The sequence below is a fragment of a genome, unplaced genomic scaffold, assembly GCF_019419815.1.
Source record: "Pyrus x bretschneideri cultivar Hongxiangsu unplaced genomic scaffold, Pyrus_bretschneideri_v1 Contig4, whole genome shotgun sequence".
In the NCBI taxonomy this organism is placed as follows: domain Eukaryota; kingdom Viridiplantae; phylum Streptophyta; class Magnoliopsida; order Rosales; family Rosaceae; genus Pyrus; species Pyrus x bretschneideri.
The window spans coordinates 10,306,443-10,330,805 of NW_025999723.1; the positions used below are offsets into that span (position 1 = coordinate 10,306,443).

At 38.3% G+C, this 24,363-nt stretch overlaps 4 protein-coding genes, 1 non-coding gene and 1 pseudogene across 9 annotated transcripts; 3 read left to right on the forward strand and 3 right to left on the reverse strand.

The window, feature by feature from the left end:
* Window positions 1–812: 812 nt before the first annotated feature.
* Window positions 813–2,479, reverse strand: LOC103927199 (protein yippee-like At4g27745). 4 transcript variants are annotated; one of them, XM_048565754.1, is made up of 4 exons: window positions 2,423–2,479; window positions 2,107–2,193; window positions 1,906–2,028; window positions 813–1,183 (listed from the first exon to the last, which is right to left on the reverse strand). In XM_048565754.1, the coding sequence occupies exons 3-4, from the start codon at window positions 2,011–2,013 to the stop codon at window positions 956–958; spliced, it is 336 nt and encodes a 111-aa protein (XP_048421711.1). In that variant the 5' UTR covers window positions 2,014–2,028; window positions 2,107–2,193; window positions 2,423–2,479; the 3' UTR covers window positions 813–955. The 4 variants fall into 4 exon arrangements, with proteins under 4 accessions (XP_048421711.1, XP_009334370.1, XP_048421713.1 ...); XM_009336095.2 differs by having other exon boundaries at window positions 1,921–2,028; window positions 2,423–2,472; XM_048565756.1 differs by having other exon boundaries at window positions 1,921–2,193.
* Window positions 2,480–5,324: 2,845 nt separating this feature from the next.
* Window positions 5,325–8,316, reverse strand: LOC103927211 (annotated as a pseudogene).
* A 3,904-nt stretch (window positions 8,317–12,220) lies between these two features.
* Window positions 12,221–12,294, forward strand: TRNAV-AAC. Its single transcript has one exon. It is a non-coding gene; the product is annotated as a tRNA-Val (tRNA).
* A 115-nt stretch (window positions 12,295–12,409) lies between these two features.
* LOC103927198 (bifunctional fucokinase/fucose pyrophosphorylase) lies at window positions 12,410–17,624 on the forward strand. The gene is made up of 7 exons (XM_009336094.3): window positions 12,410–12,890; window positions 13,189–13,480; window positions 13,856–14,220; window positions 14,590–14,716; window positions 14,827–15,840; window positions 16,022–16,755; window positions 17,056–17,624. The coding sequence occupies exons 1-7, from the start codon at window positions 12,564–12,566 to the stop codon at window positions 17,452–17,454; spliced, it is 3,258 nt and encodes a 1,085-aa protein (XP_009334369.2). The 5' UTR covers window positions 12,410–12,563; the 3' UTR covers window positions 17,455–17,624.
* Window positions 17,625–18,282: 658 nt separating this feature from the next.
* LOC103927197 (protein LEAD-SENSITIVE 1) lies at window positions 18,283–21,026 on the forward strand. 2 transcript variants are annotated; one of them, XM_048564947.1, is made up of 3 exons: window positions 18,283–18,467; window positions 18,671–18,825; window positions 20,152–21,026. In XM_048564947.1, exons 2-3 carry the CDS (start codon window positions 18,732–18,734, stop codon window positions 20,835–20,837), a joined length of 780 nt encoding a protein of 259 aa, XP_048420904.1. In that variant the 5' UTR covers window positions 18,283–18,467; window positions 18,671–18,731; the 3' UTR covers window positions 20,838–21,026. The 2 variants fall into 2 exon arrangements, with proteins under 2 accessions (XP_048420904.1, XP_009334367.1); XM_009336092.3 differs by lacking the exon at window positions 18,283–18,467 and having other exon boundaries at window positions 18,474–18,825.
* Window positions 21,027–21,096: 70 nt separating this feature from the next.
* LOC103927210 (aluminum-activated malate transporter 10) lies at window positions 21,097–23,747 on the reverse strand. The gene is made up of 6 exons (XM_048564946.1): window positions 23,408–23,747; window positions 22,852–22,992; window positions 22,399–22,727; window positions 22,076–22,129; window positions 21,835–21,990; window positions 21,097–21,751 (listed from the first exon to the last, which is right to left on the reverse strand). The coding sequence occupies exons 1-6, from the start codon at window positions 23,745–23,747 to the stop codon at window positions 21,263–21,265; spliced, it is 1,509 nt and encodes a 502-aa protein (XP_048420903.1). The 3' UTR covers window positions 21,097–21,262.
* Between the last annotated feature and the right edge of the window lie 616 nt (window positions 23,748–24,363).

A 24,363-nucleotide genomic window follows, 5' to 3' on the forward strand; every position in this document is an offset into this window, starting at 1 on the left:
TGGCCCATATGCATGACAAGTCAGCCAATTAATGAAATTCTTAACGAAATTGGATGGTAGAGGCAGCATTGATGAGTCAGTCAATAGATAAAGGACCGATTTGATGAATCCGAAACTGAAAGAAAAAAAGAAAATATCATTGGGCTAAATTCTGAAAATGAAGTTTATTATTTTAGGTGTTAATAAAAATTAAGTCGAACTGTTCAAGCTTGTTCAGAGAACTGAGTTGAGCAAAGCCATATAAAAGTTCAAATTTAGTTTTACAAGCCAAGCCGAGTTTGAACTTGAAAGTTAGAGTCGAGCCCAACTAGAACTTGAAACAATTATTTGATTCGAGCTTGAGCTTGCGGTTATGAGCTTTTTCTGAGTTTGAGCACTATTAATATTACCTGACCCGAGCTTGATCACCTCGATAGTCGGTTTGGCATGTGGAAACCCACAAGCAACACTGCCAGCAAAGGCAATTAGAAAGAAGGTGGTGGTGTTCAGAACATCAAATCTGTGCAAGCACCGAAGCTCTACGGTTTATCTCAGTAAAGCATGATTGCAGATCAGAGTATGGATGAACAAGGAAGAGGGACGCTAGTGGAATAAGAAGAAAAGGACAAATCGATATGGAGAGCATGGGAAAACACAACCGAAAGAAGGAAGAGGAGACAGAGAGGAAGTGGAGATAGAGAGGAAAAGGAGAATGTATAACCAACCATGGTCGAAGCTAGGGTTGGCGACACCAGATTTGAATAAAAAGTCAACATGATTACAAATTGACTTATATATCAAATCGTCTGACAAATAAAATTTTCGTTCATGAATAAAGGTCAACATTATTATTATTCACAAAAGGATACCACCATATCCGAATTGGAAATTAAGAGTTTCTTTGTACAAGACGAATAGAAACTTATGAACAATCAATCACAACAAATTCCACAACCCGAACTGATGAGTACATATGCTACCAATTGATCTTAACAATCTTAAATTTTTCAAGAACGAATTTTCCTTCTTTGTACTTCTGCAATTCCTCATAAGCCTTGACATATTTCCAGCCTAACACCTCCCCACAATCACAGCAGTGTACATCAGCAACTGTGTGGAGACCTGTGATCAGATGCCGATCCTCTTTAGGCCCTACGACCACGTTCGTTGCATGGGAGAACAGAAAGGCCCTGCCACGGCTTGCCTAACAAAGCAAAGCATATCATATATATGTATACATATATGGCACAAAGATCTTCAAATATTTGCAAAGTACTCCATATATAGTGTTTAAATTATATGAGATGATGCTTTCTTGTCACACTATTGTTTTTATCTTTTTCTATTTTTTTCACAACATGAAGAATTATACTCCAGACCTAACCTAATCATGACTCATTTCTCCACCCACTCTTATCATTTGTGTTGCCTTATCCGGCTATTAGGACTTGCCTACAATATGGAAATCATTGTGGTATATACATCATTTGGGTACTGTCATGCGTTTTAACTTTACCACAGTCTAGTACATACGTGATTGATTTGAGATACCGTCACAATGACTTCTCTGTTGTAGATAAGTTTCTCTCTTTGAACTGTATATTTAAACAAGAATTCACGAATCAACGAAAGGCATTTAACTAATAATGCATCTGCTCATTGGTAGCCTGAAGACATGACATATCAATTATGTACTATTGAATCCGTCTAATCAATTAATAGTCGGATAACATAACATAGTATACTATTATGGCAAATAAAAACATTTCCATAACTGAAACTTCATGTTCTGTATAATCAAATATAACACTCCAGACCAGATTTTCAATGCAATGACACACTATTAAATCTGATGCAATGACCCAATTGCCAGAACAATTGCTGTAAACTGCATAATAGTAAATAGAGATATGGAGGAGAAATCACATGTGCTTGGATCACCTGAAAAGCTTTAGAGACAATATCATCATGACAGCAAACATGATTCTGGCACTTGTAGCAGCCATACAGCCTTGGCCCAGCTAAATCAGCCATTGATTGGAGGATTTGCTTAACAGCAATATATATCACTTTAATTTAATTGCTGCAAGAAAATTACAAAAACAGGAAGAAATTAAAGTCACATACCAATTAACTGCTAATTAAGCTTGATATTAACCACCGGCACCAAGCCAAAGCTGATCATCTTCTCCAAGCAATCACCCAATTGAACTACTACAAAACCATTGAAGCAGACATCAATTATTGAGATGAAATATATAATATAGAATTATCAAATGAGGAGGGAATCCAAACAAGATATATTGGATAAACAAATGCGATGATTAAGACAGGATTGTTAATTAAGTAGGCTTTTAATATCTGTTGCGTCCCAATCCATCCTTAATTAAAATGAAGAATCTGGAAGAAATAATGATACCGGTCAAGCATTGTTGTTTCTTACCTGAATGCCCACCCACCAAAAGAAAAACAGCAAAAAGCAAGACTATTTCAATTTTCTCCTCCAGACAATATATATAGGTAGGTAGGGTTTTGGGGTTTTAATTTTTTAGTGATGCAGTCACGATTCTCATGAGACACGCCACATTTTGGTAGCTAAAGAAATCTGATGAGGCCATAAGTTAAAAAAGGGCGGCCAGGCTGAAATATGTGTAATTCTTTTACCTGTACTCCAGGCCTTTGTTCCTTTATGCCCAAGGTAACGTTGTATATATGAGGGTGTTAACCCTGTATATGCAATGTTAGGTTTTGGGCAACAAAATAATGTTATTGATTGTTAAAGTGACTTCAATTAATGAAAAATTAGATATTAGAGCATTGATTCTTATAGTACGAAGGGATTGACAATTTTTTTAGGAACTTAATTTGTATTCAAATATAATTTAGAGACTAAATAGGCCGTTTATTATTTAATTATTCAGTATCTAAACTACATATTAATAAAACTCTCATTATCAACTAAAAGAGGGTGAAAAAGACCATTTAGTCGTCTATCACAACAAAAAGTTAAGGGCAAGTAATATAATTTCATAAAACAAAATTTTGCTTATTTTTTATTCAAGTCTTTACCTACCGTTCTCTCTCACTCTCTTCCTTTCTCTTTCAATTTTAAAAATAATAAATAATAAAAAAAAATTCATACCCTCTTTGTGTGTGGACATATACTAGTATTGTATAAGAAAAGTGATATTGTATAAGAGCAACTCCACCTCTAAAAACCCCTAGTCAAGAGTCAATTCAATTCACCCAAATGAATACTAATTGAGTGCAGTGAATAGTAACTGCCTAAGTGCATCTCCACCTCTAAACTGAATAACCTAGTCAATATGTATTTAAATACTATTAATTTTTTTTATAAAATAATAAAAAATAATTTAATTTTAAATTTTGGATAGGATTTTTAGTCAATCTTGTCACATCACGTGTCATTATCTGAAAGTACAATTTTTGTGAAAGATGGATAGGTATTTATATAAAAAAAAATATTTCGTTTTATTTTTTCTGTATTTTTAAACAACTTTTATAATTTTTATAAATTTTTATTAAATTAATTAATCTGGACCGTTGGATTTCAAAAAAATTGAAATCCAATAGCTCAAAAATGGGCACACGGCCAACGGTAAGATTTCTAACATTATTTTTTATTTTAGTCGGAACGCACGCCCACGCACTAGCCCTAGTAGCTAAAAAATTTAATTCACATGAGATCGGGTATTGGGTCAGTCAATTTTTTAAAAAATGGGGAGGCGCCTTCGTACCAAATTGCTCTCATGCACTTCCATATTTACCTTACTCTGCCACTCTTTCTGTCTTACAGAACAACACCTTTAAACCTTAACCCTAGCGTCTCGCTTGCAAAGTGGTTTCTTTAAGCTTCTCCCTTAACTGTTCGTCTCCAAACCCTAATCTCATTGTTTCTCCTATGTTAATTTTGTAATATTTAGTTTAATTTTTTTTTATTTTCTTAGGGTTTTGAGCCCTAAAATTGGGTTCTCTCACTATCTGATTCAGTGGGTCTTCGGTCTTCCTAGTTATGTAAATGAGCTTCTTTCCTTCTCTCAATTTTTATTTTGTTTGGATTTATGATGAAAAGTGGGTACCCTTTTGATTTGTTTCATTATAAGTATTCAAATATTCATAGATTTTGATAAATTTCATTCAATGAGAGATTTTGTAAGATTTGAGAATGGATGGTAAGCATAACAAAATCCTATCTCCACCCGTAGGATTTCTTTTCAACCCCCTCACTTTCTTTCTCTCTCTTTACTCTGCAACTCGAGCTTTCTTTATTACTCTCAATTTTCTTTGAGAAATCCATCCTTTCTTCCTTCTGGCATCTCAGCCCCCCACCCACCCAACGCCACCAAGGTGACCTGAATGAGATCTCTCACCTGGCCTGCTTTCTATTCTCTTTTAATCAAATTATTCTTTTGGTTTATAGAATTCGATTCAATTTGACCATTATACAATTTCTTAACTACTCAATTGTCCTCTTCTCTTCTTTTTACTTGGTATTATTATATGATATATCATGGTCTCAATTCCAAACATGTCAGTTCATTATGTTGACTTGAATATACACAAGAAGCCCTCAACCCAACCATTTTATCTACCCTTAGAATTGTTTTGAATCTTCTTCTTCACTTGGAAGTGAGAGGCTTTAGGTTCGAATCTCGCGGATGGGGAATTTGATACCAAATTAGGCTACCCATTGTGTGATTTAACCAAACTCTCTCTCCCCTTAGTGTAAAAATATCGATGTACTAAAAAAAAAATTTACTTATTTTTTATTTAAAGAATAATTTTTAAATGAGAAGAGAGTCTCAAAATCTATTCAAATAATTAATCAAAGTCCATAAGAATCCTTTCAAATCTTTAAACAAAATCCATAAGAATCGTTAAAAAGTTGCAAGGATTATACAATCCCTTGAAATCTGTCACTTAAAAAGTTTTTTAAAAACCTCTGAAATCCACATTGAATAACCAGTGTGAATTGTTGGTGGTTGTTTATAAGCACACACAATGTGATGACACCTCGAAATCGAAAATAATTGCAGAGAGCGGGGGAGATTTGTGGTTAGAGGCTTTAGGAAATGGAGTTTTTGCCGAGGTTTTGAAGGGTATGCGTAATGTGAGAGCTGATTTTCGTTTTGCGCTCGCAGGTTAAGATTAAAAAAGAGATGATACAGCCCATCTTTTACCCTGGACGACTACAAGAATGCGCCCAAAACCGAAGCATTATGTTATCAGCTGTGATCATCGATCTGCAAAAAGAAGCTGAGGATGCATTAGCAAATCCGGTAATCTATTCATACTCAACAAACAAAAGTAACAGGATATCAGCATAAAATTTAGTCCCGAGAATGATCGCGACTGCTGAAAAAAGTGAGCCGCATCCGATCCAAGGGTTAAACATCACGTCGACGCTTAGATAGAGTTACCAGTCAACAATATACAAGGGAAACGAGTTATGGAAAAAAATTGGGTTCAGTAGGGCTCTAAATTAGCCAACAGCCACTTTCTTCTTTTCTAACCATCTCTTTCTGGTCATTTCCAATGCTTTCTCCCTCATCCTTGAAAGTTCCTGGAACCACCGCTGGTACTGTGACTCAATCATTTCGAGTTCCAACTTTGAATCGGCATCCAGATCATTATCTACCAAAGATGGAGAATAACAGCTGCTTGCCAAGCTCGTATCTTTTGATGAATCGTGTCCATGCAACTGAAACTGCAACTTCTTTATGATTCCATTCACTGGGAAGCCTCCTCCTTCATTGCTAGCATAATCGCTCTGTAACTTGCTGTCATCGAAATATGAATACCTCGGCTCTAGTTCAGAAGTATTGCAATTAACAGATTCATCGGCAAAATCAGCAAAGCTTGGATAAGAGGTAATTCCACCATTAAAATTGATGGTATCAGGGTTATCACAGGAGCGGCCACCTTGCTCTACCATCAAACCATCAGGAGCACCAGATGGCACTGAACCCCACAGGCTTGACAATGATGGTTTTCCATTTTTACGGACTAAGGATCCGCCACAAAGACTCGCTGGTCCACTTGATGGATAATCGGATGAGGGCTTCCAACCAGGTAGAAGTTTCATTATCAAGTAATCGATAAACTCAGCAATGAAAGCCACATCATGATCTGCTAATTCCAGTTGTTCAACCATCTCGCTCGCCACAGACACTGCAGTATCACTAGCAATGTAAAAGAGAAATGTATATTCCTCACCTTACCTGTAAGATACAGAAAAGTCATGCTATTACATTCCTGACAGGAATAACAATACTAGACATAATTGTATATCCAATTTCCCAGTTTGCATACTTACCACATGCATCAGCTATACGCAAGGTCAATGATACTGAATCGTCGTCATTTTTTATCCCACTTAACCTGAACTCGTTGTTCTTATGTGTCCTTTGAAATTCCAGAACCAGTGGACTCCCATTGTTGCTTCCTGTACATGTGGTTATAGATAGCTGCTTGTAGTCAATATCTATGTCCATGGATAAAGGCCCAGACTTCGGTAAATTTGTTGCTTTTAGACTCTGGTTAGGCAACCGTAAGGGATCATGGATTGGTTCCTTTGGATTGTCAACTTGAAGGAATGCATCTCTGAGCAACTCTTTCGCTGATACCCTCTCAGATGCTGGAACCAGACATTTTTCAATGAACTCTTTGATTTGGGGGTCATTCACCTTCCCAAGGGCTGCAGGTTTAATGCCCTGCAAAAGAACATACCAGAAATAAGATTCCTGTGGAACCAAGTGATTCTACTTTAAACAGCCAGCAGAAGGAATGATGATATTCCGATGATTCCTCAACTTACAGAGGTAACCTTCTTAAATATTTGAGCAGGACTTTTGCATTCACTATATGGATACTCAAAAGTAATCATCTCTAACATGCACATTCCGAAGGAGTATATGTCAACGAGTTCATTATATTCCTCTTCATAGAGCTCTGGAGCCATAAACTCGGGAGTCCCTTACGTAGAGAAAAGAAAAAGTTTCAGTACTTGTTTAGACGGTTTAACCAAGAGATAACATCTGATGTTATAGATTTCTTACCAATCACACTGCGAGCAGTAGGCTGCTGCATAACAGTTGCCAATCCAAGGTCTCCGATTTTAACTTCTCCATGATTTCCATTAATGAAAATATTGTCACATTTTAAGTCTCTATGAATGATAGGGGGGCTATGACTGTGGAGAAAGGCTAAACCTCGGAGAATCTGCCTTGCCCAGTTCCTTATGGCCTTTGTATCCACATTTTTATGCTTCTTACGATATCTAATAACCAAAACGTGCGCAGTTAGTTTGATTTCAGATAATGCAGTTAAACGATACAAAGACAGAATGAGAAGGAATCAATAGAACATACTGCCTTAGGCTTCCAGATGTGAAGAGCTCCGTAATCATGTTAATCGTATTTTTCTGATCATCCACCCATGAATTATACAACTTAATAATATTTTCATGTTTCAGTGATTTCAGAAGATGAACTTCAGAATACAATTTTTCCAAATCTTCTGGTGATCGAAAGACAGCATCAATCTTCACCCGGCTCCAAGCCACTTCTATTCCATCAACTTCATCGAATGCCTTGTAGCTGCAAATAATGAATGAGATACCCAAAATTTAAAAAATTAATGATAATTCTTAAATTTAACGAAACTTTTGTTCCTAAAAATAACGAAATCCAGAAAACAAAAGTGAAGGAAAAAAAAAAAAAAACTACAAAGAGAAAGGTCTCAGAACCGTACACAGTCTTGAAGGCACCCTTGCCCAAGATTTCATTGTACTGTTACCAGAAAATAAGAAAAAAAAATGAATTAAAGGAGAAATAAAAGACTGAACGGAAGGGGAAACACAATCTTCTCAGTTCTAACAAAAAATAACAATTCATTTGTTTCCTATCTAAATCGGCTCGAAAGCTAGCTGCTTAATCTGATGAACAATCTTGCACTCACATATACAATCTGATACCAATTCATTTGAAACAACAAAATTAATCAGTCACTAAAACAAAAGCAACAAAGTTACAAAATGTACAATCTATTCAACAAAATTGAACCTTTCCATCAAAATGTGATCCATTACTACACGAAATTCAACATATCGAAACCATATAAAAATTGCAGCTTGAACACAATCCTTATTCCACAATCCAAAATGTGCAAGTTGTGATATTTACCCGAACATATCGATTGCTTGGGTCCTTCTCTACAAAATCGACCTCTTCATCGAGGAGCTTCGCCACTGGAAACGTCCCATTACTTGCTGGCGATACCAATCCGACCCCTGAATTCATTTCCTGCCAAGAACCAAACAGCTACCGCACCAGAAAGACAAGGACCTTTTCTTTTTTATATATTTTTTTCTTCTAGCAAATAATTTAGTGGGTCAAATTTTCTAATTTGGAAAATGTATTCTTCTCTCATTCAGCTAAAGAAAGTAAACGCCGTTGATTGGGTCAAAAAAAAAAAAAAAACGACGACGCAGCAACAGCTCATAGAAGGCTTCAGAAGCGATGCAGAAGAAATCGAATGCCGACTGGAAGCAGAATCGGCATTCGACGGCGGCGGATGGAACCAATGAACCGGCTGAGTTCAAAACCCCAAGTTCCATGCAACACGGCTTTGTCATTCTCTACGCGAATATCATCGCGACCCACTTGGCGAAAGCCATCCCTGAAGTGAACCCAAGTGGCGGAGAGGGTGTCAGAAGCGGCGGTGGAGATCGGACATTAGGATTGACCAGAAGGAGAAGACGAAGGTGGTGGCAGAGCAAAACTCGATCGTTGGGCGAGGGGTTGAGAGATGGAGGGACCGTAAAATCTGAACCGAGGAAAAATGGGAGAAAAAAGCGAGAAGAAAATGGGGTTGGAATTTGAGAGAGAGAGAGAGAGAGAGCGGGGACGGGGGATTCTCATTTTTGGGGACGCGCGAAATTCAAGCTCAAAACACACACGTGTGTGGATGGTTCATTTTTTGCTGTTTTATATCTTTTTTTTTTAAGAAAAATAAAATAAATAGATTTGTGTAGAAAAATAGTTTGTGCTATTCACACTGTATTTTTAACTTTTGTCTATTAATATTAGTATTTGTCAACACACTTTATGTGTATGAACATATTTTTTTAGAAAATGAGAATGAGAGAGAGAGAGAACTTGGGGGGGGAGTGGGAGGGTTTTTTTTTTTTTTTTTTTTTTAATATTAGAGGTATTTTAACATCACCTGTGTGACAGCCCGTCCCCAATTATTTGTACCGTAGGTGTGAAATGATGATTTTACCCTTGGTAGTTATTTGCCATTTTGGGGTGATTGTATTGTGGTTTTGTTGGTTGCATCTAGACCACACACACACCCACATCCACATCATCTTCTCCCATGTATCTCTCTCTCTCTCTCTCTCTTTCTCACTTGTACGGACGGGACTCAAAACCCTTGCTAACGTGATGGATTGAAATGGAGAATGGTACCCTTGTGTTCGTGAGGATCATACGAGTTCAACCATACCAAATTCAGGTAAGGAATCCTTTGATTTCACGGCGAACCAAGAATCTCCGATTTGGTCACTGTTCATGCACACGTGAAATATTATTTTTCAGGGAAATTTAAGCTTTTAGGAAGCTTAGTGAGGTCCTTAGGAAGCTCGGGGTGGTTCGTTGGGTGGAATTGGACGTCGGGATCGTGAGTTGCAAGTTTAGCCGATTTTTCTTGAATTTCTCCGACGACATCTCGTGATCTTTGGGGCTTTAAACAGGTAGGAAATGTTCTACAAGTTAAGAGCTTCAATTTGGTACTGGTTTCATGAAATTTGGTTGAAAAACGAGTGAGATATTAAGATTTGAAAATTTTTCAATTTTTCGGCAACGGCGACGATACCAGAGGAGTGCCAGAGAAGACAAGGGAATATTCCGTTAAGTTAACGAAATATTTTTAACCAATCAGGTTAGTTTTAACGAAATCTGTTAGTTTTCACTGAATATTCCCTAACGGTGGTTAGGGAATCCGTCAGTTTTGGCCGCACGTGGGGCGCGTAAGGCCGTGCCCTCGCCGGCGCGTGGAGCCTCGAAAAATTATTTTAAAAATATGGGGTTGTTCGTGAGATTGAGTAGATCACGTTGGTGTATTCACACACCCCATTTGAGCATTGTATAAGAAGTTATTACCTAGTTTTGGTTATGTTGTTTAAATTGACGATTTTATAGTTGTTTCGCATATAGGTGAGACCCATCTTGAGGACAAGCGCAGTCACTCGAGGCAAGGGGGTTACAACCCTTCCACATACCAGTGAGTAGGCTTTTGGTTTTCCGTATATACCTATATACTTGTGGTTTTTTCCCAGAAAATGATATGGAATGTTTATATGTTTTAAATGCCATGCATAGCGTTTGCCTATTTATTTATGCATTAGTAGTTGCATATATGTATGTTTAGTGCTGCGGACGCACAGGTAAGTGCCAGGTAAGTTTATGGTTTATGATTGTGAATTAGTGGTTATGTGAGATGCATAGAGAGCTCATAACCTACACTCTCGGTGTTAGTGCTCCCACCCAGAGTAGGGCACAATCTTTCACATGATGTTCACCTCCCGCACTACACACTCATCTTGGATCCAAGTTAGGTGCACAGTCCTGTTATACAGACCATTATAGGTGGTTCCGACTCGTAGGTGACCCGTGATTATTCGTCTAGTCTTCACGTGATCGTAGCACTTGAGCGTATTTATTTACACCCAGTCCTGTCGTACAGACCACTTTAGGTGGTTCCGACTCGTGTGCAGGTATAGTTAGCGAGTTGGGGATTTGAGCTCTAGATTCAGCCGTATAGGTCACGTTAGGTGACTCCAGCTAACATGTTACTTGCATTGATTGACATTACCTGAGTTACTTACAGTTTATGTGGAGGCATTCGACATGGCATATTTCTGATGTGTATACTCTATTTTCTGGGAAACTATACAGGTCTTACGGCGAGGGGTTAGAACTTTTGATAATGAAATGATTTTGAAAAGCTTTGTTTTTGCCCACTCACACTTTCTGTTTTGCACTCCTCCAGGTTCTAATTAAAAGCAGCTTTGGTGGTTCACGAGGACTTGACGGTGGTTCTGATAGACATCACAAATGTAGGATCACCTTTAGGTGTTGTGTAATTAGTATTCGTTCTTCTGGACTGCACTTAGGTTTTTTGTGCTCTGATTATGTTTATCCCACTTAGCCTCACACTAGTATGTTACTTTAACTAGTTTATTTAGTAGTTTGGTTTTTATTCATTCGTACTTTTATTATTATCTTTTGCTTCCGCACTGTGCACATGCCTACATCACTCTCACGTGACGGCCAGCACGCTTTGATTTCGGTCGGGGTGTGTCAACCTGTAGATGGGGCTTCAATAAAAAACAGTAAAATTTGGACTTATGAAATTACATTATTGCCCATCAATTTTTTTTTTTTTGTGTGATAGAAGACTAAGTAGTCTTTTCACTCTCTTTAGGTTGACAAACATGATTTCATTAATTAATAGAGAGATTTTTGAATTTATTTGATCTGATACTCGAAAATTAATAAGGATGTGTAAGACGTAAAAATTGTGTATGAATAGTACCACAGAAAAAAAATTGATAGCAGTGACCAATGACATCATCTAGAGGGTACATCTCATAATGAAAACCATCTACAATTTATCTTCTAAACAACACACGATATAGAAGATAATGAAAAATTAACAGAAACCAAAGGTAAATTTAAATCATATTATTATGAGGTTTGACTTACTCCTCCATCTCTTAATGTAATTAATATTGTTTGGTAAAAAAATAAAAAAATTAACTGTGTGACTAAATTTTTTTTTCGATGTTGATACTATGTTTTATTCAAACTTACATAAAAATTAATTGGTCAAAAGTTTTTTTTTTCTTTTTTTTTTTTGGGACAAATTGATATTTCACATTAATAAATTTGTTTAAGTTACAAATAAAGAATTCAAACTCGAGAATAGAGAGAGGAGTAGATTAAACATTTTAGGTTATGACTAGAAAATTAAGATATGGAAATATAATTAAATGAAGATCTAAAACAACGGTAGCATTATTGGAAAAACAAGCATGCAATTCAGACTCCTTAAATAAATATATGGTTATAGAACTTTGGTGCTTTCCCATAACCTAAATGTTACTGATAATTTTATGTCAGTTTATAATTAATAAATTGACCAAAACTAACAAAAGGGTTTCGTGGTGTAGTTGGTTATCACGTCAGTCTAACACACTGAAGGTCTCCGGTTCGAACCCGGGCGAAGCCATTTCCTTTTTACACCTCATCCAACATTTTTGCCCTTTTTAATATTCGTTATACGACGTGTCGTACACTGACAAACAAAAACGACGTTCTATCAGCTGTTTTACCGACAAAAATCGACGACGACCCACCGCCGGATGACCCGACATTATCACACCACCTGTTCGGCTTTTCTGTTAAATGATTGGTCCATCAGTATCAGCGTACTGAGAGATTCAACATCTGAAAGTCTCACCACTCAAGCTTTCTCTCAGATTCTCAGATTCCCGGAAAATGGATACCAAATTCTCGCGATCCAAACAGAAGGCTGACGCGGCAGCTGTGCTCCGGAAATCATGGTTCCACCTCAGGCTGTCGGTAAGGCACCCGACCCGGGTTCCCACTTGGGACGCCATCGTATTGACGGCGGCTAGCCCCGAGCAGGCCGAGCTCTACGAGTGGCAGCTCACTCGCGCCAAGCGGGTGGGCCGCATAGCCGCCTCCACGATCACACTCGCTGTGCCTGACCCCCATGGCCAGCGCATCGGCTCCGGCGCCGCCACTCTCCACGCCATTCACGCCCTCGCCAAGCATTACCGTACGTTGGGCCTACACTCAAAGGTAACACTGTTCTGAGTTTGGTAATTGGCTTGCATTGTAGATATGTGTGATTAAATTTACGAAAATTTTGTGAAATTGCCATGTGGGTTAGCTTAAATTTTCACTAATTATGATTTGGGTAGCTTAATTTTCACTAAACAGGCAAAAGGGTATGTAATCTGTTATATTTACAGCGAATTGAAAAAGAAAGGTGGCCACTTTACTCTTAAATGTCATCAGCAAGTGGCTAAATTTCACTAATTGTGATGTGGGCTAGTTTTTTTGTTTGTATCTGTAAGCTGTTTCATTTCAAAAGCAGGTGGCAGCTACAAGCAATGGCGGTTTTGGGTTCTCGGAGTCAAGTCGAAATGCAAGTGGCAATGAAATGGATGATGATCTCTCGGAAATGGTTAGCTTCATTGCCAAGAGGCATATATTATTGCTTCATGCTGGTGGTGATTCGAAAAGGGTCCCCTGGGCAAATCCCATGGGGAAAGTTTTCCTGCCACTTCCGTATCTGGCAGCTGATGACCCTGACGGGCCAGTCCCGCTGCTTTTTGATCATATACTTGCAATTGCTTCTTGTGCAAGACAAGCTTTTAAAAATGAAGGTTGGTTGTTCTGTCTATTGCAATATAAGTGAGACTTGGCCATCTCTTTGTTATGAGAATTTGTAGTCGGTGTCCAATGAACTTTTCACATTCTATCTTTTAACACTAGTTAACTATATCATATGGGGCCAATTCTTTTAGGAGTGCTTTAGCAGGCAGGGTTGAGAAATGTGTCTAAGGTCATTTGATTCCATGAAAGAAATATAGATAATATTGCCATCTGAGAGTTCGAAAGTTGAATTTGTAATTAATTTGTTTATTTTGGTTTGCATTTTGTTCTGTCATGTTAGAATGACATTAACAGTATCTTGTGGTTAATGTCACTGAGTTCATCTCTCCAAGCATCATGTGTAAATGATGTTTCATTCTTTGCAGGTGGAATATTTACTATGACTGGAGACGTACTTCCATGTTTTGATGCCTCCAACATGGTGCTTCCAGAGGACACATCCTGTATCATAACTGTTCCCATCACCCTTGATATTGCGTCTAACCATGGTGTTGTTGTGGCATCTAAGAGTAGAAATGTAGAAAAAGGTTATCCTGTCAGCTTTGTTGATAATCTCTTACAGAAACCTAGCGTAGACAAACTTGTTAAGAACAATGCAATTCTTGATGATGGTAGAACACTTCTTGACACTGGAATAATAGCGGTTAGAGGTAAGGGGTGGGAGGAGCTTGTTACACTTGCATGTTCCTGCCAACCAATGATTTCAGAACTTCTGAAGACCAGAAAGGAGGTAAGTTACTATTTCGATGAGCTTTCATTGCATGTTGTCCTGCAAATGTATAGTTTATGATATAAATTCAACTGGATTCTTATTGTAGGCTTTGCAGTAAAATCCTATGTATAGGACCGGTTTCTCCAAGTTTGAAATTCTCAGTGATTTTGGGAAGGTTTTAAATTTTTAATAGAGTAATGCTGGGTAAACCAACTTTTAAGACCAAATTTACAAATTGTGTGATGTGCCACCAATAGGAAATAAGCACGTTAATCAATAGTTAAGTAATAATCCAATCATCAACAACCACATCATATGGTCTACAAAATATGGTTTAAATAGATGGGCCCATTACCCTTTTTAATAATGTCCTTATATTTTTCACAGATGAGCTTATATGAAGATCTTGTAGCAGCTTGGGTACCTGCAAAGCATGATTGGTTGCGACTGCGCCCTTCAGGCGAAGAACTGGTCAGCAGATTAGGAAAACAGAAGATGTTTAGCTACTGTGCTTGTATGTGTTACCTTGATGCGATTATCCATATATTTAACATTTTCAATTTTTTTTTCTTTTATATGATTATTAGTTCCTATATGATTTCTGCTTCTTGATTTTAACTGCAGATGATTTGTCGTTCTTACATTTTGGAACTTCAAGTGAGGTTTTGGATCATCTGAGTGGAGCTGCCTCGGGACTGGTCGGTCGAAGACACCAGTGTTCTATCCCAGCAAGCACTCTATCTGACATTGCAGCATCCGCTGTTCTTCTTTCTAGCAAAATTGCACCTGCTGTCTCGATTGGGGAAGATTCTCTTATATATGATTCAACCATTCCGAGTGGAATGCAAGTTGGTTCTCTGTCCATAGTTGTTGGTGTTAATGTTCCAGAAGTAAATAGTAGTGCTGCAGAAAATTCATTTAGATTCATACTTCCGGATCGCCATTGTCTTTGGGAGGTTCCTCTAGTCGGACACACTGGAAGAGTCATAGTATATTGTGGCCTCCATGATAACCCCAAGGCTTCACTCTCTAAGGATGGCACTTTTTGTGGGAAACCCTGGAGGAAGGTCGTGCAAGACTTAGGAATCCAAGAAAATGATCTATGGAGCTCAATGGGTACTCATGAAAAGTGTTTGTGGAATTCAAAAATATTCCCCATTCTTTCTTACTTTGAGATGCTAACTTTGGCATCGTGGTTGATGGGCTTGAGTGATGAAAATTCTGAGCATTTGCTTTCTCTGTGGAGAAGTTCACCTCGTGTCAGTTTAGAGGAGTTGCATAGATCAATTGATTTTTCAAAGATGTGTCATGGTTCAATTGATCATCAAGCAGACCTTGCAGCTGGAATTGCTAAAGCATGCATTAATTATGGGGTGCTGGGCCGCAATTTATATCAATTGTGTGAAGAAGTTCTGCAAAAGGAAGATTTAGGAGTCAAAGTATGTGAGGAATTTCTAAGTCTTTGTCCCGGACTGCTGGAGCAGAACTCTAAGATTATTCCCAAAAGCCGAGCATTCCAGGTTCAAGTTGATCTTCTTCGAGCATGCAGTAATGAAACAATGGCACGTAAGTTGGAGCACAAAGTTTGGAATGCTGTTGCTGATGAAACAGCTTCAGCTGTAAAATATGGTTTTGAAGGTAGAGTCAATTATTCGTATCTCAATAATGGCATAATTCTTAGTAATCTTATCGACATTTTAAAATCAAGATACTACTCATTTTGGAACTCATGTTTCTTGTCTGATCGTTCTGTGGTCTTTGAAGGACCAGAAACTTACAAAACGTTTTTTTTTTTTTTTTTTTAATCTATGGTCTGTAGAACATCTCTATGAGGCTCCCAGTGATATCTCTATTCTGTCCCATAAGAACAATGATTTCGACGGCTGTGTGGATCATTCATTCCACCCCAGAAAGGTGAAGGTTGAATTACCAGTTCGTGTGGATTTTGTTGGGGGTTGGAGTGACACTCCTCCATGGAGCTTGGAGCGCGCTGGTTGTGTTCTGAATATGGCAATTAGTTTGGAAGGTTCTCTTCCAATTGGCACCATCATTGAGACAACGAAAAAAACTGGTGTCTGTATTAGTGATGATGCTGGAAATGAGTTACACATTAAGGACCTAACCTCAATTGCCACACCATTTGATGACAATGATCCATTTCGGCTTGTCAAATCCGCACTGCTTGTGACTGGCATTATTCACGAAAATGCTCTTGCATCCAGGGGTCTGCAGATCAGGACATGGGCTTGCGTACCTCGTGGAAGTGGCTTGGGGACTTCAAGCATCTTAGCAGCTGCAGTTGTGAAGGGACTTCTTCAGATTACCGATGGAGATGAAAGTAATGAAAATGTTGCGAGACTTGTTCTTGTATTAGAGCAGCTCATGGGGACAGGTGGTGGTTGGCAGGATCAGATTGGGGGTCTCTACCCGGGTGTTAAATGTACTTCAAGTTTTCCTGGTATCCCATTGCGACTACAAGTCGTCCCACTCTTGGCTTCCCCACCGTTAATTTCAGAGTTGCAGCAACGCTTGCTTGTGGTTTTTACCGGTCAAGTACGTGGCATCCTTTCAATTTCAACTTTAGATAATGCATAATTCTTCTTGCCTGCAATAAGTAAATAACAATTAAACATGGCATTACATAATTGTGTGTTCAATCGTGAAAAGCGTAGAAGCTTGCTGGTCAAGTTAACGATTGCAGAGTCTTGTTCTACACACACGCACTTTAGTTACTGGACCCTAATATGATGTTGCTTTATTCTTCATGTCCAAGCTCATGCATCTCATGTTCTCAAAGAAAACACGTCTGTATTTGCATGTATATGAAATAATGTACTTGTGATATTTGTGTAGGTTCGACTTGCACACCAAGTCTTGCAAAAGGTGGTAACCCGCTACCTCCGAAGGGACAACCTTCTTGTATCCAGCATCAAGCGCCTCGCTGAACTGGCCAAGATTGGGAGAGAAGCGTTGATGAACTGTGACATAGACGACCTTGGGGAGATAATGCTAGAGGCTTGGAGGCTGCATCAAGAACTCGACCCTTACTGCAGTAACGGGTTTGTGGATCAACTCTTCAGATTTGCACACCCGTACTGCTCCGGCTACAAGCTCGTGGGTGCTGGAGGCGGAGGCTTTGCCTTGTTGCTTGCCAAGGATGCCAAGCAGGCAAAGGAACTAAGGCACTTGCTGGAACAAGATTCCAATTTTGACGTCAAAGTATACAACTGGAACATCTTCTTAGATAATTGATTAGGTTGATTCTTAGCTTCTTGTAACATTCTTTAATGTATATTAATATTAATTTAGAATTACGTACGATAATTACTGGATATAAGTTTCGGTTGTTGTATTAATTTGAAAATAATTCAAATTTTTATTTGTATGGAAATAAATATAGAATAAATTCATGATTCGGTTCATTTAAAAATCGTAATATTACAATGCATTTAATCATTGTAAATGCTTTGTATTTTTTTATTTAAAATTTAAGCTTATTATCAAGCGGCAAAAGAGAAAAGGGGAAAAAAAAAAGGAGAAAAAAAAAGAAAGCCAAGTGGCAAAAACGAATCATGAACATGAAACACGCATAGCGTGAAATCATGGCAAAGAATCCAAAGCATTCGGCCTTCCTTTCTTTTTTTTTTTTTTGTTCCCATTAATTGCGTTGCTAAAGGAACAAATTAAAAACAAGAAACTGTTGAGTGTAACGGTAATATTGTGATAAAGTAATGAGAGTTTTAACCTAAATAAATATAAATATATATAGAAAAATAATTTTCACTCGTAAGTCAAGCCACAACAGCAAGTGGCTCTCTATCACAGAGGTAAAGATAAATGTTGATCTTGAACCACGACATGAGTTTGAACTCCGTCGGTTTTCTAATCTAACAAATCTATCGTTTCACAAAAAAAGGGTAAAGTTACAACACCATGTGATTGTGTGACTGTAGCATCAAAAATTCGAAAAAGAAAAAAAAAACCCCACAAAGTTACAAGAAATTGATTAGTGAAAGGTGACAAAAGAAAAAGAGAACGACAGGAACTAAATTATGAAGTGGAGCCTCCCTTAAGTCTCTTGCAAATTCCACTTGGAAGAAAAACAAGGGAAGGAAATAAAGGAGGTCATCATCCTCCATTTCAATTTCATCATCAAAGTTGGTCATGATTATTCATGACCCAGAAAATTAAAATCCGAAAATATTTCATGTTAATGTTGTATAAATTATATAAAAATTGGTAAAGGTCGTTGAACTGCTTCTTTGGTGAGCCAATCCTTTTGTGCCGCACCCATTAATTTTTGTATTAATTTTTAATTTAATGTAATCTTTTATATAGAGTCATAGACTCTTCAAGTTTCATCCTTTACCGTTTGTGGGTCAGTCCAGTCAGTCAATCTATCTACATTTTTTTGTGGAGTCAATTTTTACGTTGCAAGCGGTTTGCTTTGCTTATGGTGTAATTGCAGAAAGCCGCAGAAAGCCAGAAGCAGAAGCAGAAGGCCAGAAGCAGAAGCAGTCTATAGAGAGATGGGTTTGCTGACGAACAGAGTTGAGAGAAATGAGGTCAAGCCAGGAGACCACATCTACACGTACAGAGCTGTATTCGCCTACTCTCACCATGGTTCTCTCTCCCTCCCTCTCTTTTCCTTGTTTTTATTTCATTTAGTTTTCTGGGTATTTAATTAATTCTTGGTTATATATTTTCTTCTTGAAGAATACACAATGTGGGTTCGTGGAGTGATGGGATCTCTGGGTTTCCTGTATTTCTTCCATTTGTTTGTTTAATTCTAATTTCTGGGTTCGATTCTCAGCTGAATTATTGCATCTTGTTTCCTTGAATTTCAAGTTTCTTTGCCTGCAAGTTTATGGTTGTTGATTCCTTGATTAAAGCCTCTTCCCAGTGCAAAAAGCAAATACCTGTTGACTTCTTGCAGTCAAAATAAAAAAAAATTGTTACCGTTCAGATAGTAGTAATTTTCTTCTAATTGATTGCTTAGATCACCATTAACTTTTTGTTTGAATTTGTTGAGTTGTTCTTCAAATCGTTCGATTACACGGATAATCGTTCTGTGATGTGATGTGACTGAATTTTTCTGCCCTTGATTTCTACTGATTGTTTCGGCATGATGATTAAAGATGACTAGTTTCTCTTACCCGTACAAGACATGATTCCATAGCCACCAGGAGCTTCAAAGTTCACTTCTTTTAATTTTCCACTTTTTCTTAACCTTGTTGAGTCATCAAATTCGCTTATGAAATCGTTTTAAGCACTAACTTCTGTTTCGGATATTGTTCATTGGATGGTTTGTATGGCTCAACACAGGAAAACAGAAATCGACTGAAGTATTTGTTCCTTCTCTTGTTGAACTTGAGGGAGTAGAATGTGTTTTGCCCTTCCTTTTTTCTGTTGTTCGTAACCTATTAACATTGCTGACTTGCAGTATTCAACCGTAACTTGGACTTGAAAACTGAATTCCTAAATCAATGTTGTCATATAAGTTCCCCGATTGCTAGAATAAACACAGTTTTTCTTCTGATTTAACTAAGATGTCTCATCACAAGTTGCAACATGCTATGGATTTGCAAAATGTACTTGGGAGTATTATATGAAGAATACGTCTGCATCTGTGCCGTGAACTTCACATTTGGGTGGTTTGATTTAACCTGTGTAACGGAATGTTGTAGAAAAATGGGTGCCTACTTCAACATAAAGTTTTCTCTCGTCATTATCTTTAGCACCTGCTAAACGATTTATTTCCCCCGATTTTGTTCTTCCCATTGCAATTTTCAGTTTTGTTCATTCTGTCAGATAAAGTCCAATTTTTGAATGTCAAATCTTGCTCAAATCATACAGTGCTTGGTTCTTTTGAACTTATTTCTCTCTCGTGTTACTCTCATGTTTGGATCGAGTTTAACCACAAGCTGTGTTGAAAATGACATGATGCAGGTATTTATCTTGGGGGAAGCAAGGTGGTCCATTTTAGACCCAAACGAAATTTGAACTCCAGCACTGAATCATCATCTGATGTTTATGATTCAATGTCCTGTCCCACCACTCCTGACTGTGGATTCCGGCAACCCAACAGTGGTGTTGTCCTCTCGTGCCTGGACTGCTTCCTGAAAAATGGATCTCTTTACTGCTTTGAATATGGGGTTAGCCCTTCAGTTTTCCTTGCAAAAGTACGGGGCGGCACATGCACCACTGCAGCATCCGACCCATCAGAAACGGTTGTCCACCGTGCCATGTATCTTCTTCAAAATGGATTTGGCAACTACGATATTTTTCAAAACAACTGCGAGGATTTTGCTATGTATTGCAAAACCGGTCTCTTGATAATAGACAAGCAAGGTGTGGGAAGTAGTGGTCAAGCTTCTTCTATTATTGGTGCCCCATTGGCAGCCATTCTTTCTTCTCCTCTGAAGTTGTTGATGCCAAGCCCGGTTGGTGTGGCTACTGTAACAGCTGGGATGTACTGTATGAGCAGGTATGCAACTGATATTGGCGTTCGAACTGATGTGATCAAGGTTGCCGTGGAGGATTTGGCCGTTAACTTGGGTTGGGGCAGTGACCATGAGGGGGAAGTCACTGAGGACGATGATTCTGATTCCTCTCTTACACAGATTACCAGGTGATTGAACATGGTTCTTGTGCAAGTCCAGTGCCGTTGAATAAGCATTTGTCGATGTTAATGACTGAATTACTGATGTGGGTTTTACAACTCATTTGAAACTCACATAATAGTGTCTTATAATTCATGCATGGAATGAATGAAAGCAGTACTTATCTGGTGTCTGTAATCGATGCTACTATTTGATTTTTCACTCCAAAATGGTCATCTTGCACTCTTCCATCCGTTGTTTTCTAAAATTGAGAAAGAAAATTGGAAAATAAATTTCAACCAAATCGAGAACGTTTCAAATTAGATGTGCATTATTGGTAAATCGCAATCGCAAAATCAACTGTTCAAACAGACTTGTTTTCTGTACATATACAAAGTTAATAGAAGCAGCACACTGTAACACAGATTTTTCGAAGGGCCTCCATTGGCTTCATAATCTTAGGTACCATACGGCAACGCGCAATTGGCATGGGGGACTGTCACAGTGACATTCCCGTTGAATGGGAGTTTCTCTCCTGCGGAGGGCTTGTCACCGGTCTGGTGTTGCGTTTTATTTCCTTGGGGTGCAGGCTTCATATCTGCCTGGACTGCAAGCTCATTGACTGCATCAACAATTCCACTGATTCTTGCTGCATTTTCAATAAGCAAAGACACCAATGTGGTCACCGGAAGAACCTCCACCAGTGGTGCTACGATGGGCTCTCCTTTGCCATCATCGTCGGTAGCTTCTGATGTCGGTAAAACAAGCCAGATAGGCACAGATTTCAAAGATTTTTGAAGCTCCTGCACTGCTTTGTTCATTTCCCAAACCAATGAGTCAATCTCAGATGATTTTTTCATGGTTTTAATTGTTTTCGCCAGTTCTCTCAAGATGTCTGAAGAATGTTTGTTTGTTGTCTTACAGGCATTGCTGAAATGCTTCTTTAGGTTTCCGATTCCAGGCGGCATCTGCCCATAAACAATATGCAACTTAAAACTACATAATCTTAACAGAGATAATTTGTTAGGTGTAAAACGCCAACCTTAATTTCCGACTCCATACAAGCGCTGAGAGCCTCGACGCAGTAAGCACAACTGCGCATCGATGCGCCAATCTTGAGGTACTGTTTCCATGGATGTTTGAAGTTGAAACTTCCATGTGCAGGCTCCCATCTTGCAAATTTAGCCTGCAAAATCGAATGCCCCCAGGGGAAAGAAAAATCAGCAAATCAATCTCGTTGCCTATCGATCCCATCTAACACGATCGCATACCATATTGTCTTCTGTTGCCTTTGAATCGAGCACACATTTATACCCATTCATTGTCTTTAAAGTACTCCAACACATATCCTGCAAAATATTGTCATTACTAATACTTTAAATTCTGCAGGGGGTAAAGAAAACGATAATTAGAGCTTGTTTAGGACTGCTTCTGTAAATCCAAATATTGCTTGTAAAAGCACTTCGGAGTGCTTCTTTAAGAAGCATCTAGCAGGTGCTTGTCCACAAAATGCTTCCATGACCAAGAAGCGGTTTTAAGTTTTTCTACCAAATGCTGTCAAAAGAACTTTTAGCTGGTAGAAGATGTTTTTAGCCTTTTCAGAAGCAGTCCGAAACAGGCCATTTAAGTATTGTAATTTGAGATATATACCATCCAAGGAATCAGCCAATTTCTCCAGGTTATTATAGATCACACAGTGGAGCTGCTGACCAGCCCAATTGGGATAAAAGAGAATGCTAATTAGAATGCAAAAGAAGGTCCCAATGCCAACGGTGAGCAGTCTGTCGTAAGCCAACTCGAACAACTCTTCCACGCGATATCCGGAAATCGAAACTAAGGTGAAGGTGAGGATGAAGATGAGAGCACCATAATCGAATCGCGATTTGACAGGTGGGATGAACCGAGAGAAGGTGGCTGCCGAAGCTGCAAAAGTGAGCACCACATAAGTATTGTTTCACTAGAGCCTGCTTAAAATGTAAATTTAACTCGAGCGACACACCAGCGAAATGATTATGAACCCGAAATTTAGAACAACAGATGCACATACCTAGGAGGAAAACTGAGGTTCCAATAATTATGGCCTCAAAATTTTGTCCTGCCTTGCAAGAAATCCAATGGACACCCAAGCCAAGTGATCCTGCAAGAAAAGTTCCTGCTGCTCTATTTATGCTTTTGTATAGTGTAGCACCTGCAATGAAATGGCCAATTGGTTACGTTTTTTTTCACTTTAACTTGATGCTGTGGCAAATTTTGTACGGTAAGAGATTTCCACACATCTGTTTTTTCGCGCTGCACAGCTCTCTTTTTCCAGCGTTTTTTTTATTTTATTTTTTATTAAGGGTGAATCAAGGGACATAAGTAAAGAGAGTTGACCAGAAATTACTCCCCATTTGGTAATAACAAAAAGAAAAACTAATGAAAAAGATTTGAAAACTTTGAGTTCTAACGATAAGGACAAAATAAAGGGTAAATTGAATAGTACTATGATATCGATTGACTTTTTAGTGTAAAAATGTGATTTTTCATTAAAGTGAATAGTACCGAAAGCTTTTAATTAAAGTTCTCTAAAAAAAATTGGTTTTTTTTTTTCCAGTTTTACTCACCAACAGTTGATTCGAAAACTACCACGACAGTCATAACCGCCCACATTGCGTTCCCACCTACACCTTCATACAAAGACCTCATGTAGTAAAAAAGCAACACAACTGAAATAGCCAACCCTACTTTGAGAGCATGGATCGCCTTTCTGGGCTCAGCAACTCCTAACTTCCATGCCTTCACTAAAAACCTCCAAACTTTCAGCACCAATCCTCCAACCACACCCTTCAACCCTAGCAACGCCTTGTCGACTAGCTCGGATTCTGGAACAGATGCATTGTTTGTCCCATCAGCAACATTGATTCCCCATTCGACACTCCCTAACACATCCTTTTCACTCACCATGTTGGCTAGGGCTCACAAGAACAACGGAATTAGGGCGGTTCGGACTAAATTGAAGCGCTTAGTGGTTTGCCTTCGTATACGATCATTAAGCTTCATGTGCCTTATATATTATTCACCAGAACTTTCAATTCCTTGAGCACACAGATTAATGGTCTTACAGAAAGCACTGAAAATACATGGCCTAAATTTGGTAAGCAGTTACTAGTATCGTCATCTCCATTAAGCTTAACTTAATGGTTTTGAATTAACAATGTCTTGGTGCTTTTATCTTGTTAGACAATTAAATGGATAATATGTTTAAGTACAGAAACCGCTAGTTGTTCAAAAGGTTTTAAATTGAGGACATGAACTTAACCATTAGGGTTTGGATCATAAACCTAAAATCCCTAAAAAGCATGACCTAATTCTACACGTACTATTGCAGGGCTAATATTTTAGTTGATCCACTACACCATAAAACGCATTAGGAACATATTAGAACTTTTATATCTTCAGCTTTTAGATTGTTTAATAAATAGAGGCCAAGAGCAATCCATGTCATCTTTGATCATTGGAAATATTATGTCGAAGTGCCTATATAGCAATTTTTTTTTCTTTATTTTTTATTTTTTTATTT